The 16,074-nt window shown below is 41.3% G+C and overlaps 1 protein-coding gene and 1 non-coding gene across 2 annotated transcripts; both read left to right on the top strand.

Annotated features, from left to right (window-relative positions):
- The first annotated feature begins 12,429 nt into the window (after nucleotides 1-12,429).
- On the top strand, nucleotides 12,430-14,268 carry LOC149067974 (uncharacterized). Its single transcript, XM_089252137.1, has one exon. The coding sequence runs from the start codon at nucleotides 12,430-12,432 to the stop codon at nucleotides 14,266-14,268; it is 1,839 nt and encodes a 612-aa protein (XP_089108263.1).
- Nucleotides 14,269-15,746: 1,478 nt separating this feature from the next.
- Nucleotides 15,747-15,818, top strand: TRNAA-GGC (transfer RNA alanine (anticodon GGC)). The gene has a single exon. It is a non-coding gene; the product is annotated as a tRNA-Ala (tRNA).
- The last annotated feature ends 256 nt before the right edge of the window (nucleotides 15,819-16,074 follow it).

Below are 16,074 nucleotides of genomic sequence, written 5' to 3'. Positions count from 1 at the left end.
AGAAAATCATTCATCTCACGAAACTACTGAAAAAACAAATATAATAATAAACGCAACATATTACTGAGGCATATTTATTGAGGAAAATCAGACATATTCTATTGCTCATTTTTTCCATTGAAATCACTCAAAACAAAATATGAAAATAGAATTTTAACTTATTTCTTTGTATGATGGCCGCTTTCTTTTTAATCCATAGAATCATTTTAAACAGAGTGAGAGAGAACGCGGGCAACTCGACTATAATGTTGAGGCTACTCCAATTCGATTTGAGTATCCCCATGTGGAAAGTCCTATAAGAGTTTTCAGCGGCTTCAGTCCTGTTGGCTGACTATTGTTTCCATTCTTATATAGAGAGAATTTTCCCCACGTTTCCAGAAGTAAAGCGATACCTATCAGTGAACTTATAAGTACTTTTTTCCTTTGTCAAGCAAAATTCTATTGCTACAGGAGCATTCGTACAAATTTTCAAGTGATTCTGACCAGTGATTCTAATTTTGTAGTGCTTCGAAATCTAAACTTCAATCATAGTCACCTAGCGTATTCACATTACGAAATCGTAGCCGACTTTTAGCCCGCTTTAAGGGCCTGTCATTGGCATAATAATTCTGATTCTGTGTATATTATATACTAGCTATAATACCCGGCGCTGCCCGGGTTTTCGTCAATAAATCTTTTTGGATCACGTGACATCTCCCTCTTTCTTTGAGGGACATGCAAACCGTGTCTAAGTTAACCAATATGGCGACTTCCAGCGCGACTCATGAAAGAAACAAATCTAGATTTAAAGAAACGTAGAAATGAATATATATATTTTTTCCTTTTTTAAGGGCCACACTAAGTTATTTCAACCCCCCCCCACTCCCCCTGAACTTCAAATTATCCATCTGGCTGTTTCAGCTTCCAAAAATGCTTAATTGAAGCTGTGGAATTTTTTCGATGTACTTTTTAAGGGACCATAATTCATTTTAAAACATCCTAAAGTCTACATGAATTTATGCAGATGAATATTAAAAGACACAATACGAGACATTAATTTTCATGCTTGAGAACATGTAAATAAAAAGTTGAAATCAATGTTATTGCAGGAATGTATCCAACTCAAAAGTAGGTCCGGCTAATTACTTAATATTTAATTTTCTGGGCTTCGTATATCTCTAAGCGAACTCAATATTTCAGAAATCGAGAATTCAATACAATTTTTAAAATTACTGATATGTCAGAAAACCCCACCAAGTTTCCACATTTCTACAGAAAAAAAATGATTAAATGATTTCTATGGGGATCATGCTTTGCCTTACCCTCAAAGTGATGATGATGATGGTGTCTATTCAAGAAGCTCTCATTACTGGGAGGATTGAAAAAGTGGCAAACCATTATAAAGGCATAAACTATTATACATATACGTACAGCATTGAAGAAGTGGCAAACCGTTGTAAACGCATATACACGTCTGAAACGCATTGCTAAGGAACCACGGTAACCAAAGTAAAAGTTCGGAAAGTGATTTTTGAAGCCCAAAAACCATTGTTGCCCGACAATGTTTTGCCCATTTAGGGCATTTGCCTATCGTTCAAGTCGGGTCCCATTTGATATATAAGCAAAATTTGGCGACGATCGATCTAAAATTGTAGATTGGTATAGAGAACATACACACACACAGACAGACAGAAAATCAATTTCATATATATAGATAGACTAGCTATAATACCCGGCGCTGCCCAGGTTTTCTTCAATGAGGCTTTTTGGATCATGCGATATCTTCCTCTTGCTTTGAGGGACATGCAAACCGTGTCTAAGTTAACCAATATGGCGACTTCCAGCGCGACTCATGAAAGAAACAAATCTAGATTTAAAGAAACGTAGAAATGAATATATTTTTTTTCCTTTTTTAAGGGCGCTAAGTATTTCGATCCCCCCCCCCCCCTTTTGAACTTCAAGTTATCTATCTGCCTATTTCAGCTTCCAAAAATGCTTAGTTAAAGCTGTGGAATTTCCACGATGCACTTTATGGGTCCATAATTAATTTTAAAACATCCTAAACTATATGAATTTATGCAGTTGAATATTAAAAGACACAATACGGAGATATTAATTTTCATGCTTGAGAAGATGTAAATAAAAAGTTGAAATCAATGTTATATCATGGATATCCAACTCAAAAGTAGGTCCGGCTAATTACTGCATATTCAATTTTCTGGGCTTCGTATATCTCGAAGCGAACTCAGTACTGCAAAAATCGAGAATTCAATATAATTTTTAAAATTATTGATGAGGCAGGAAACCCCACTAAATTCCCGCATTTCTACAGTAAAATTGGCAATTTTAATACTGATTTCTATGGGGATCATTCTTTGCCTGTCCCTCAAAGTGATGCTGATAATGATTATAGCATCTATTCAAAAAGTCTCATTACTAGGAGGATTGAAAAAGTGGCAAACCATTATAAAGGCATAAATATTATACAAATACTGACAGCGTTGAAGAAATGACAAACCATTGTAAAGGCATATACACGTCTTAAACGCATTGCTAGGGAACCACGGTAACCGAAGTAAACGTTCGGAAAGTGATTGTTGAGGCCCGAAAACCATTGTTGCCCGACAGTTTTTTGCCCATTTGGGCACTTACCCTGCTCTGACGAAATTTTAAAGTAGCCTATCGTTTAAGTCGGGTCCCATTTGGTATATATGCAAAATTTGGCGACGATGGATCTAAAATTGTAGATTTGTATAGGGAACACACACACACACAGACAGAAAATCAATTTTATATACAGTATTTTAGCGTTTTTAAGTGCATATTTTTAAAGCATTTGCCTTTACCACTTTTTAAGTGCATATAATCCGGGCTCTAGTGATAACAAATAAAATACACACAACTATTAAAAGAGGTGTATGTAAAATTACATAAAATAAATGAAAAGTTGAAACCACAACGACATAACAGTAGCTGGCTCAGAAATGATAAAAACTGAAAATTATTCGAAAAAAAAGATAAAAATAATGAATGAAAACAAAAAATAAATTAAAAAGCACAGCACCGAAGATGGGGAGACAGATCACACACATGGGTTTTTAAAGCGGCCTCGAACTGATGGATTGTGGGCTTCGTTACAATATCGCCGTGCAATGAGTTCCATATGCGGGATGTGCGAATGAAAAACCTATGGCATCTTGTGTTATTTCGGCAGAAGGGAACTCTGACTGTAAATTCTCTCTCTCTCTCTCGTAGGCTCTTGTATTGTTGAGTTGATGTAAATGAGGGGATCGACTGCTATGAATGTTTGTCCTCTCTGTATTTTGTAGAGCAATACTAGATCAAGAAAGCGTCGGCGCCATTCGAGTTAGTGTTGATTCAGGTGTTGCAGTCTTTCTTAATAGGATTTTTCGCGGAGACGGTAGGTTCTTTGTCAGTGCCGTCTTAACGCATGGGCGCACTCGGGGGGCCTCAAGAGAAAAGGGGCTTCAGAAGAACCAGAAATAGTTGAATTTTTCGGAAATTTGCCAGGTAGGGGCCCATGATGCTCTTAAGACGGCCCTTTCCTAGTAAAACTTTTTTTTGTGGCTGTTCAAGCGTCTTGATATCTCCCACTCGGAAAGGGGACCGACCATACAGGTGAAGCATATTCTAGCATAGGTCTTACAATGTGTTGAATGCCTGAATTAACGACTAAAACTATTCAAAATATTTTCGTAAAAAAGCTCGATATTCCAAGAAATTTCATGCTGACTTTAGTGATTTTCTGATAATTTCGAATTCTCTTTCAGAGTTTATAACTCAAAATTTTCTAAAATTCCCAGAAGGAATAAAAAATTTTCCCAATTGACCGGTAAAAATTAGTAAATTGAGCCAACAGATGGCGCTTACTTGACTAAAAGTTTGCTGCCATCTGATGTCAAAACAATACAATCTGCGTTCGAGATATCTTTCAGCATTTGAATTTGATTGTAGAAAAACGTGATTCCAAGATAAGTGTAAAATTTAGGCCGGCATTACCCTATTAAAGTTATAGGAAAGTTCTTTTATAAAACTTGAAGAATGCAACTAAATAAGCTTATCTGCTACATTCGAGGTTCCAGCAAGGGAAAGAGGCTAAGCATTTAGATTTGTGTCAACTCCAATAGTTCCGAATAAATTATGACGCAACAAAGGCCGCTGCCTTTATCACATAACAATGTCATTATTATAAAGCAATCACCAACGAATAAGGCAAACTCAAAACAAAAATAAAAATTTTTGTTGTTTAATTAGATTTTTACTCCGTAGTTAAGAGCTTTTGTATTTTTCGTGTTCGATTCATATTCTTTGGCAAAATTGATCAATTCGTGTGCAATTATTTTCTGCCATAAAGGGGTCGTGAGCCAAATTAGGCACCACAACCATGATGATCACATAGGAAATACCATGTGCGGAGAAGACATATTGCAGAGAAACTGGAAAAAATTTTTTTATTCATATATTTTTACTTTTAATTAATATTAACTGTTACAAAAATATATACAAGAATATAAAATTTAGATTATTAATTTATATAGAACGTTCTGAGAATCACATGATTTGATTTTGAATAGTCTTTTCGTACGTATGAGTCTTTTAAGAATAAAATGTGTTTTTATTTTTCAAGGATAGAGAAAAGATAATTTTTGAAGAATTAAAGTTAAGCGAGAGCGACATCTCTCGACAACTTTTGATTCTGAAAATATGAATGATGGGAACAGATGCAGTATGGTCCGCCACGACTTTGGTGACTTTTTCTTCGCGATAAGTTGCCAAGACCGTCATAATGCTTCTCTGGGTTGCCGTATGTTTTAAAACCTTTGCGGTTCCGTTGGGTGATACCAGATGACGCTGGCTTCGCCAAACAGGATTTTTCTTTTGTTCACCGCGTTTTTTCAAAAATTCTAAACAGCCGTTGTTCCATTTCCAGTGCGTCTCTCTCCCTTCGATTCAGTGATGGTAACTCGTGGGAAATTTCCCATATTCGTGGGAAAAATTGGCCAAAATTGGACCACATGGGAAATTTCTTGGCGTTTGTGGGAAATTTTGGGAGGTCGTCAAACAAAACAATTTATGTTGAAAAAAATATATAAATGCAAAACACAACACACAAATGCTTTTCTAGTGTAAAATAATTAAGTACTGTAACAGGCAAGCTGTTAACAAGGATGTACAGTAATACTTTATTCACGAGACACGTGAGATTTAAGTTGTATCGAGAGACGAAGACATTCTAGAGAGTTCGATTTTAACCTTCATCACGAAGGGTTGTGTGTTTCGCATGTTAATGCAAAATAAAGGAATGCTTCATGTCCGTCGCTTCATGTCCGTCGCTTCGTATACACCTCACCAATCGTCACATTGGCGCCCAACGTTTAAAATAGACGCGTGAGTGTTTTTAGCTAAGCGGACATCCTAATTAGGTACCAAGTGAGTGAAAATGGCATACTTGGCGAAATATCGAAAAGACGAACTCCGTCGCCTTGCCGAAGAGATGGGCGAACCTACCGAACCCGAGATGAAAGTGATAGAGCTGAAGAAGCTGATTACGTCCAGTAAAGAATACGATGAGGTCTTCGCAAAAGGAGTGCTACAGACCCTCGTAGAAGAGAGAATTCGACAAGAAGAAGCAGAAGAAAGAATTCGACGAGAAGAAACAGAGGAGAGGATTCGACGGGAAGATGCCGAAGAGAAAGAAAGAATTCGACGAGAAGAAACAGAGGAGAGGATTCGACGGGAAGATGCCGAAGAGAAAGAAAGAATTCGACGAGAAGAAACAGAGGAGAGGATTCGACGGGAAGATGCCGAAGAGAGGAACCGGCGAGCAGAAATGCAGTTCGAACTCGAGAGACTGAGGATAGAATCGGAGAAGTGCCAAGCTTCCGTTCGACCGGCTGTGACAAATCGGGACTTTCAAGTGTCGGTTCCGCGTTTTGAATCATCAGATGACATTTCACTGTTCCTAGTCCTGTTCGAACGACACATGGGATTACACCAGATTCCGGAAGAATTGTGGATTACGTATCTCATCAATAGCTTACCGAAGGAGGTGGCTAGGATCTGTGCCAGGGAGCCTGACGAGAAGTTCAAGGACTATCGGTATGTCAAGGAACTGCTGTTAAAGCGATTTAAGCTACATGCGGACAGATTTCGACAGCTTTTTGTAGAGCATCGGAAGAACTCGGAGAGTTCATGGCGTGATTTTTATTTTGAGTTGAAAACGTATCTTGAAGGGTGGTTAACAGAAGTTAAGGTCACAACATTCGAGGACTTGATTAATCTAGTCATAGCTGATCAGATGAAGAAGAAGTGCCCTCCACAAGTGAAAGAACATTTCATCGATGTATGGGCCATGTTGATCTCCCCATCGGAACTAGCTGAGAAACTCGACTCGTATGAAGATGCCAGGAGTACTTTCCCAAAGAAATTCAACCAGCAGTACGATGTCGAGGGTCGTCGAAAGCAAACACCGAGGAAATATCCATGGACGTCATCAAAACCAGTGATTCGTGCAGATGAACAGACACTTCCCATGATCAGCCTGGATGAACAGCGACCTCTAAGCTGCTATGGATGTGGATATCCGGGGGTAATTAGAGCGCAGTGTCCGACCTGTAATCCCGAAATGACAGCGACAACCGCTCAGTTTGGTCAGTTGGAACTGAATCTATGCTCTTCTGTAACAAAACCCGTAGCATTGTTAAAAATTCATGTAAATGGCAAAGTGGGAACTGCCTGTGCCGACAGCGGTGCTACGCACTGTATCGCAAGTGATACTCTGCATCGTATTTTGAAAGAGCAAAACGCCAAATTCCATCAGGAAACTATCGAGATGCGTCTTGCAAACGGACAGCAATCAACGGTGAATGTGTGGACCACAACGGTATTGGTCAACATCCAATGGAAGCGACTAAGGACGAAATTTATAGTTCTTCCTGGAATCGTCGGTAACAGAACTCTTTTGGGAATCGACTTTCTAGAGAAAGCTGGTATCGTGTTGGATCTCAAGCGAAGGCAATGGTTCTTCGGGGAAAATACTCGGAAGCGATTCCACTTTGTGAACGAGTCTACGATTAAAACTGTTCAACATGTAGTAGAGCATGTTAACTTGAATTCTTGCCAACTACGACAAGTTGAAGGAGAGCAACGGAAACAAGTGCTGAACAGGTCGTGGAAAAAGAATGAAAATTTTTTCAGTCCAGGGGGAGGAGACACTCCCGAAGGCGAAGTTCACCATGGTGATATGGCATCGGAACCTCAGCGGTGGGATCGGTCTAGATGTCTCAGGAACCAAACAGGTCGCGTCCGTGACTATCCACGTCGTGTTTCTGGCTATCCACGTCCTGCTGTCCATAGCGAAATCCACCGATCCGCAAGAAGCTTTCATCACCAATCGGTGCAAAGGCAACCACGAGTTACTCCGACAGGCAGGCAAGTACTAGACTTACGTTTCCGCAGGAACGAACGAGTCGAACTTTCCGGTGCCAGGCGACGCAGTCCAGGATCACCAGGATATTATCACATACTGCATCGTTGTAAAATGCCAAGCCAAACAATAACGTCTAGCAATAGCTTCCATGAGTCAAGGACCCAAACAAGTATAAGCAGTGCTAGAGAAGGGAACGATAAATGCAGGGGGAGCGGCATTAAATATTCGGATCAAACCCCTAACGCGCGTCGATCAGAAAGTCGCAGCCATGCCCAAAGAAGTCGTGAAAACAGGTTGACTCCCATGCAAAGCCTTACAAGAGTTTCTGTGAAGCAGAAAGTGGAACAAAAACGGGATGAACGCAAAGGTTATGTTGACAACGGTTCCAAACCGAGTTCTCGAAGGAAGAACTGGTCGACAAAGTTCACGCCACAACGAGATGGACCGTACCCTGTGCTAGCCCAGAGATCGCCTACGAGGTACATAGTCGCTGATCCGGCCAAATCGGGTGTCTCTGTCAGCGTATATCGTACTTCTGCTCTCACACCATGTGCGAAACCGGATGCTGTATCCATAGTGTCATCACGAAAGAAGGGACGACCACTCAAAGTTGGAACTAACAAGAACACTGAACAACTTCCCATAACGCCTATTGCTGGTTCCTTGCCGGGACGTCCGCGAAACCAGAGGGGGAGTATGTAACAGGCAAGCTGTTAACAAGGATGTACAGTAATACTTTATTCACGAGACACGTGAGATTTAAGTTGTATCGAGAGACGAAGACATTCTAGAGAGTTCGATTTTAACCTTCATCACGAAGGGTTGTGTGTTTCGCATGTTAATGCAAAATAAAGGAATGCTTCATGTCCGTCGCTTCGTATACACCTCACCAATCGTCACAGTACATATTTCCACCGATAGATGGCAGCGCAAATTTCGGAATGTGTGGGAAAAATTTAGTCAAAAGGTAAATTTTCGAGGGAAATTTTGCTTGACGAGGTTACCATCACTGCTTCGATTATTATTCCTCCCTTCTGTAGCTCGCGTCATTTGGATTATCTACTGCTCCATACTAATGACACTGATCTGAAATGCGAAAAAGAACAAATATTCTCTGAGAATTCAAAGAGGACAAATATCTTCTGAGTACCGCTTGGGAGGCGGCATAGAAACCTCCCAGCGAAGAAACTAACATACGCAAATGGCAGGCACAAGAACCGTTCCCCATGGGGGAAAATGGACAAACGTGCTGACGTTCAATATCTGTGGTCACAGTGAATAACGGACACACATGAACTGTATTGGCTGCGTTGAACAGCTGTGTCAACGCAAAAATAAAATGTGCCTGGACAGAGAGAGACCACCTCACGAAACTAAAAGAAAAACCTCCTTCCCCCCCCCCAAATCAGCCCAACAAATGGCGCTGACACCTACCTTCTCTGAGCCAAAGCATGACCATTTTTAGTGCATAATTATATAGTGACTCATGATAATTCTCTTTCAGTTGTGGATATGGCATTTTGCCTGCAATAATCTGTTAAACGAGCTTAGAGTCCCGATTTTGACTTAAATTTTTACGCATACAGCTACACACACTATTCATCACACATACTTTTACATAACAAAATAGGCCAAGTACTTCTTGTGCCCACTGCTAAGACCGGTAGAACGACCATCAAAAATTGTGCCGCGGGATCGGCGAATTAAGTTCCATTCAGCTCAGCTCAGCAGTAGCGTAACTTTTTTGTTTCTTTAATCGCCCTGAGGGCAGGACTCGGCATAAACTTCTCGCATTCCGAGAACTTTTTTATTGACGAGACACGTGAAGATTTAGTTTTATCGAGAGACGAAGATATTCTAGAGCAGCGGTGCTCAACCTTTTTTGACCCGCAGAGCCCTTTCTGGTCTATAACTTCTATGACGGAGCCCCGTAGGCCTATTTTTTATTTATTCATCGAAGTTACTCATTTATTTATATTATTCAAAATATATATATACTAGCTATAATACCCGGCACTGCCCGGGTTTTCTTCAATGAAGCTTTTTGGATCACGTGATTCCCCCCCCCCCCGTCTTTGAGGGACATGCAAACCGTGTCTAAGTTAACCAATATGGCGACTTCTTGCGCGACTCAAGAAACAAATGTAGATATGAAGTAACGTAGAAACGATTTTTTTTTTCCTTTCTTTAAGGGGCGCTGGTAGTTCGATCCCCCCGCCCCGAACTTCAAGTTATCCATCTGCCTGTTTCAGCTTCCAAAAATGCTCAATTAAAGCTGTGGAATTTTTTCGATGTACATTTTACGGGCCCATAATTAATTTTAAAATATCCTAACCCACATGAATTTATGCAGTTGAACATCAAAAGACATTATGGAGACATTAATTTTCATGCTTGAGAAGATACAAATAAACAGTTGAAATCAATGTTATTGCATGGATATCCAACTGAAAAGTAGGTCCGGCTAATTACTTCATATTTAATCTCCTGGGCAGGGCCGGTCTTAGACCAAGTGGCACCCGGTGCAAAAGCAGTAGTCAGCGCCCCTCCCCCCCAGGCGCAAATCGTGTCGGAGGAGGAAATTTTTGCTAGTCATTTCTTGTCCTATAAAATACGGGACAGATTTATTCTACCATATTATCAGACTCTTGGTGTGGTGATCGTCCCCATCACCCCCCTTCCCTGGTTGGATATTAAGGGACGAAGAAGTAGGGAAAGCTTTCTTCCTAGAATGGGATTACTGCTATCCAACTTGTAAACAAGCATAAAATACAAATACAACGCCACAATAGGCAAAATGCCCAACGAGGTGGCTGAGAAGATGCCCATAACAAATATGGATGTCATATATTTCAAAAATAAATCAACCCAATTAAAAATGTAATTGGAAACATTATAAACTATATATACACATGATAAAATATTATACAATGCCCATAAAGAACATTATGGTTGTCCCATTCTAAGTATGGATAGCTTCTCGATTTACCCCAACAACCCAACTTGTTTGATTTAATTAACAGATTTAAAAACATTAAAAAATCAAAACGGCACACAGTTATGCAGAGTACTCATCACAAAAAATCTTCTTCATACTCATTTTAATTGAATTTTATGGTAAAATACGCAGAGTGCACGCATCACGTACGGGCTAAGCTGCTAATAAAAGTGGTTAAATTACAGTGATATTTCCGTATGATTTCTTTCATTTATAAAACTCATGAACTTCATTTGAAACTATCCCTTCAGACCCAGTACTAAGAAACAGAGGGGGCAGGTAAACACCAGCTAAAGCACCGGGACCTAACTATTCTGAGGCAACTTGGGCGGTGCCCCGAAGCCTGGAGAATGATGACAAAGCTGTCTTGAGAGCATCATGGGCATAGGCGGAGATGGACTTGGAAGTCTGGGGGGCACGGTCATTATTGCTGGGGGGGGGGGCGGCAAGATGATGATGTCGATTCATCTATACATATATGCATTCGATCTGTCGACTTCACCTTTGATGCTGGGGAGGCAATGCCACCCCCTCCCCCCGTATCTCCGCCCATGATCATGTTCTCCGGGGCAAAGTGGTTTTTCTAAGGCCCTACCTAGTAAATTCTAGAAAATTTTAACTAGATCTCATTTTTGTGAGGCCCCTCTACTCTTGAGGCTTCCGGGCCGTACCCGGGTGGGTCCATGCGTTAAGACGGCACTGGGAAGCGGTTGCTTTTCTTCTCTCTGTAGATTTTTTTTTTAACCTCGGGGACGTCGGCTTAAATTTCAACGATAACGCACAATTCTTGAAGTTTGTGCTGAACACCCCAGAGGTTAAAAAAAGAATATCTAAAGCGAAAAGAAACAACCGCACGTTTGTGCATACAGGTTGCTATAAAAGGATTATGCATAATCGCCGGTAAAAGTGATAAATGTTGCGAAATTTATCGAACTTGCCGAGACGATTGGTGATTATACATTGCCGATATGCTTTACCGATTCAACGCATTTACCGTAACATACATTTAATGCTATATTTCTTCAGCTTCAAAAAACCTCATTTCGAATTTACGAAGACACGTACCCGAAATTTCTCTTATTCGAAATGGATTTGCCGCTGTTTGTTTTGAATATGTGAGGTTCACTACACTTTATTTCCATATTTCAATGGAAGTCCCTATTAACTTACCCTATTCTGCTGCGTCCGTAGATTGTACGTTTAAAAAAATTACGTTTAAATAAAAACAAAACGTCGGAAATGAATTTCTTATTGTGGATCGAAGTTGCATGAAAAGAGCATAACTTCGAAGTGACTTTAGTGCGGATAAACCACAGCGTCTTATCTACGGCTTTATCTTTTTCCCGAGAGAGGTTTCATTAGTTATAATTACATCGGTAGATTTTTCAGATTGGGTAGATGCCAGTACAGAAATTGACATTTTCTCTACAAAACCGTGTTCCACAACACCCCCCTCCTCCTTGAGAGTGATTTCATATTGATAAATGAAATTTTCTCATGTGGGTTATATACCGCTGCGGACTATACATGGTGCCTTTTTTTTCCTCAAACTAGCGAAGTTTGCGGATTATAAGCAGCAAAATTCAATAGGTTTTGTTTGATTCTTATTCAAGATTAACGTCGAGGAGAAATGACTTACCTTCAAAATGACTTTCTTTAAGACGATTAAAATTCTTACAAATCTTATAGAAATAGGAAATACAACAAAAATTAAAATCGACAATTTCACTATTAGGATCCCAGATTTTCATTTCGATCGAATTTATATTGAGGTTTTCGGCTCTTTTTGAAAAAGTCGGTTGGAAAAAAAAATCAAATTGAATTTCCAACACGTTCCTCATCAGTTTCTTGAAAGGGGAAATGATGTCTTTTTACAGTCCCGTGGTGGCCACAACTTACCAAGGCCTCCTAGACAGAACAGAAATACTGTCTAGGAGCTTCATGGGAGGCTTTACCGTTACTCACCGGGTATCTGGAACAAGATCCATGAAACTCCGAAAAGATGTTCAGTTGTGTATATGTAACTCTGGAGAATCTCCTGTTGGACAGAGTTATAGGCATGGAGACACAAGGACAGTTCGTCTCTCATCACCAGACCAGAGGCTGCCCGCAGGGCTCATGCTCGGGCCCCATGCTATGGAACCTGGTGGCAGATCAACTGCTCAAACGCAATTGGCCGGAAGGAGTGAGAATACAAGCGTATGCAGATGACGTCCTCCTCCTTTTATCGGCCCCGAAAATTAATGGCGTGACGGCTAGAGGGGCGACTGCGATGAAGATAGTCAGTGATTGGTTAACAGAGTACGACTTGGAAATTGCTGCAGACAAGTGCCGGTACATTTGGTTTAGTGAGAAATCCCGTCCCACTATCAAACTGAATGGGGAGCCAATTAGACATTCTGCTACCCTCAAGTGTCTAGGTCTAACCATAGATGGCAAACTAAATTTTTTAGCACACATGAAGGAGCAAAAGGCAAAGGCAATGAGGACCCTACAGCGAATGCGGAATGCAGCGGGACCGCAGTGGGGCCTCAAAACAAAATACCGAAGGATTCTCTATACCCAAGTTGCGGTTAAGATAATTACATATGGAGCAGCCGCATGGGGGTCCTCTATGACGGTTAGAACGCAGCGCATGCTGAATTCCGCACAAAGAGGATTTCTCCTGTACATGACTAGATGTTACCGCACGACGTCTACCATGGCAATGCAGGTGCTGGCAGGTACTCCTCCGTTGGCCTTGATCACGCAATTCCTTGCAAAAACCGCCAGACTCACCAGGCTGGGAAGAAACATCACGTCAGCAGGAATACACCTTGACTCAACCAATTATGAAAGAAATGCGATAGGATGGACCCAACACCCTGCCAGTGAGCCCATCGATGCCCAGATAACAACCGATGAGCAACTCGTGGACCCCAAATGCAAAGCAATCTACACAGACGGCTCCCAAACAGCGGACGGGACGGCAGCAGCCCTTATATGGCTGACTGATGGAATCACTACCAATCAATGGACCGCGAGGCTGCAGGACGGTTGCAGTGTCTTCCAAGCGGAGCTGTGGGCCCTCAAAATGGCTACAGAGCAAGCCATAAAAACAGAGGTCAGAATAAGGATTTTCACGGATAGCAGAGCTAGCCTGGAAGCAATAAGAGACCCGCTCACACGACACCACAATGCCAGACAGATCCGCAACTACCTGACCACCAACAGAAATGTCAGTCTGCACTGGGTGCGAGGTCATTCTGGTATCCATGGCAACGAGTTGGTGGATAAGCTCGCCAATAAAACCACCAAATCTGCTCAGAGCGCAATGTTAATTAAGCTTCCCCCTTCTCATGCCAAAAGACTTCTGAAAAGTCACTTATTAAAAATGTGGCAGGAGGACTGGGACGAACCTGAACACCCAGGCAGACTGATTCACGATATCCTACCTCGAGTCGGATGGAGGGCTGTGGGATGGTCCCGAGAGAAAGCCATTTTCCTTACTGGTCATGGACCATTCCCCAGCTACCTCGAGAGATTCAAAATATCTAACAACAACAAATGTATGTGCGGAGAAGTCGGCACACCACTCCACTATGCCACCAGCTGCCCTTACACAAAAGTCTTCCACCTGATCAAACCAAGGCAAGAGCTGGTGAAGGAGTGGTTTAGGAGGATGAGCCGGCTCGAAAAAGAATCACGAACTCTTGAGAATCTCGTGCGCTATCTCGAAAAAGAGGGCATTGAAAAACTCCACAGGAGGAGAATAGACATAGGCAACCACACAACTAGACCAGATCAGCCTACGAGAAGATCCAGCAGACTGGCAGCACAGGCAGCAACACGGCGCCATTGAACAATAAGTTAGCGACCAAGTCACGGCCCAAGAGACCCCCGGGACAAACTGTGATCAGGGCTATGAATGGTTGTGCATAAAAAAAAAAATGAAAAATGTCGGTTTACATAGCGGCGTGAAATCTTTATGTATATAATGTATATATCATGTAAATATTTTTCTTTTGTCTTGCTTTGTAAATATTTTTTCATAAACAATAAAAAACCCGCATTAGCCCCCCCGAAAGGGATTCGGCAGTAAATTGTCCCTAGACGATTTGCCGGGGCTATTGTCGGCGAATTGAATTGTGTATATGTACGGTTTGTTAAAATTTTTCATATAAACACACATATGTTGCACTCAGGGGCAGCTCGAGACAAAATCTCTACCCGAGTGGGACCTATTTTTGGGCCCCCCGACCTTCCCAATTAAAAAAAACTTTTGTTTCAATCGCTTCGTTTTGATGCGTTCTAAAAAACAGCGATATTTTATGTCATAACGTATGTCGAATTTCTTTTGGCCTTTTACCTTGGATTTGGCGCTCCTAGAGCGGGCAAAAATCATTTTCCTATTTTCTTGTCCTTTTACCTCGAACTTAACGGCCCTCCTAGAGAGGGCACAAATAAGTTTTTCTAAATATTTTTTTCCGTTTCCACTTCGGATATAACGACCCTCCTAAAACGAGCAGAAATAATTTCCTGTAATTTCTTTCACCCTTTTACGCCGGATTTGGCACCCCTCCTGCAGTGCTTGCACCGGTCGCACTGCCCTAAGACCGCCCCTGCTCCTGGGCTTCGTATATCTCTAAGCCAACTCAATATTTCAAAAATCGAGAATTCAATACAATTTTTAAAATTATCGATGTGACAAAAAACCCCACCAAATTTCCGCATTTCTACAGTAAAATCGGCAATTTTAACATTGATTTCTATGCGGATTACCCTTTTCCTGACTCTCAAAGCGATGCTGATGATGATTCAAAAAGCCTCATTACTGGGAGTATTGAAAAAGTGGCAAACCATTATAAAGGCATAAACTACTATACATATACTGGCAGCGTTAAAGAAGTGACAAACCATTGTAAAGGCATATACACGTCTGAAACGCATTGCTAGGGAACCACGGTACCCAAAGTAAACGTTCCGCAAGTGATTGTTGAGGCCCAAAAACCATTGCTGCCCGACAGTTTTTTGCCCCTTTCGGGCATTTTCCCTGCTCTGATTAACTTTTAAAGTAGCCTATCGTTCACGTCGGGTCCCATTTGGTATATATGCAAAATTTGGTGACGATCGATCTAAAATTGTAGATTAGTATAGAGAACACACACAGACAGAAAATCAATTTTATAGATATAGATTTTCAAATTTACTGTGTGTGATAGTGTCCCCACGAGGACTCGAACCCCGTGTCATTCACGAGTTATTAGTTGATTGTTGACGCCGTCCATGTACGGTGCCTTTCAACATATATATACGCTCCAAGGTTGAAATATTCGATCTGCTTCCATAGCTTAGATGGTAGAGCACTCGCCCGGCAAGCGAGAGACCGGGGTTCGAGTCCCCGTGGGGGCAGTGGTGAATTTTCTTCCTTGTAAACTTCATCTCCGCAAATAACCAGTCTTTCGATGAATCTTGTATTTACAAGTGGAGAGGACGTTTCTATATGAAATTAAGTATGTATATCTACTATTGAACGTCGCCAGCGAAAACTTTGCTATGAGTGACGTAGTGGTAATCGTTCATTTCGGCCAATCACGATGCGGTAAATTTCTATATTGTAGTTAGGAATGTAGGGTTTTGTTATAAGATGCCGGGTTTCGTGCTTTAG

The sequence above is a fragment of the Pholcus phalangioides genome, unplaced genomic scaffold (assembly GCF_987345545.1).
Source record: "Pholcus phalangioides strain wild (caught in Gottingen) unplaced genomic scaffold, Ppha-v1.0 ptg000028l_1, whole genome shotgun sequence".
NCBI lineage: Eukaryota > Metazoa > Arthropoda > Arachnida > Araneae > Pholcidae > Pholcus > Pholcus phalangioides.
Note: the sequence above shows the minus strand (reverse complement) of the source record. Positions and strands in the feature narration are given on the sequence as shown.

Coding starts and splice junctions, on each gene's coding strand:
- LOC149067974 (XM_089252137.1), top strand. CDS start 12,430: ATGTTCAGTTGTGTATATGTAACTCTGGAGAATCTCCTGTTGGACAGA.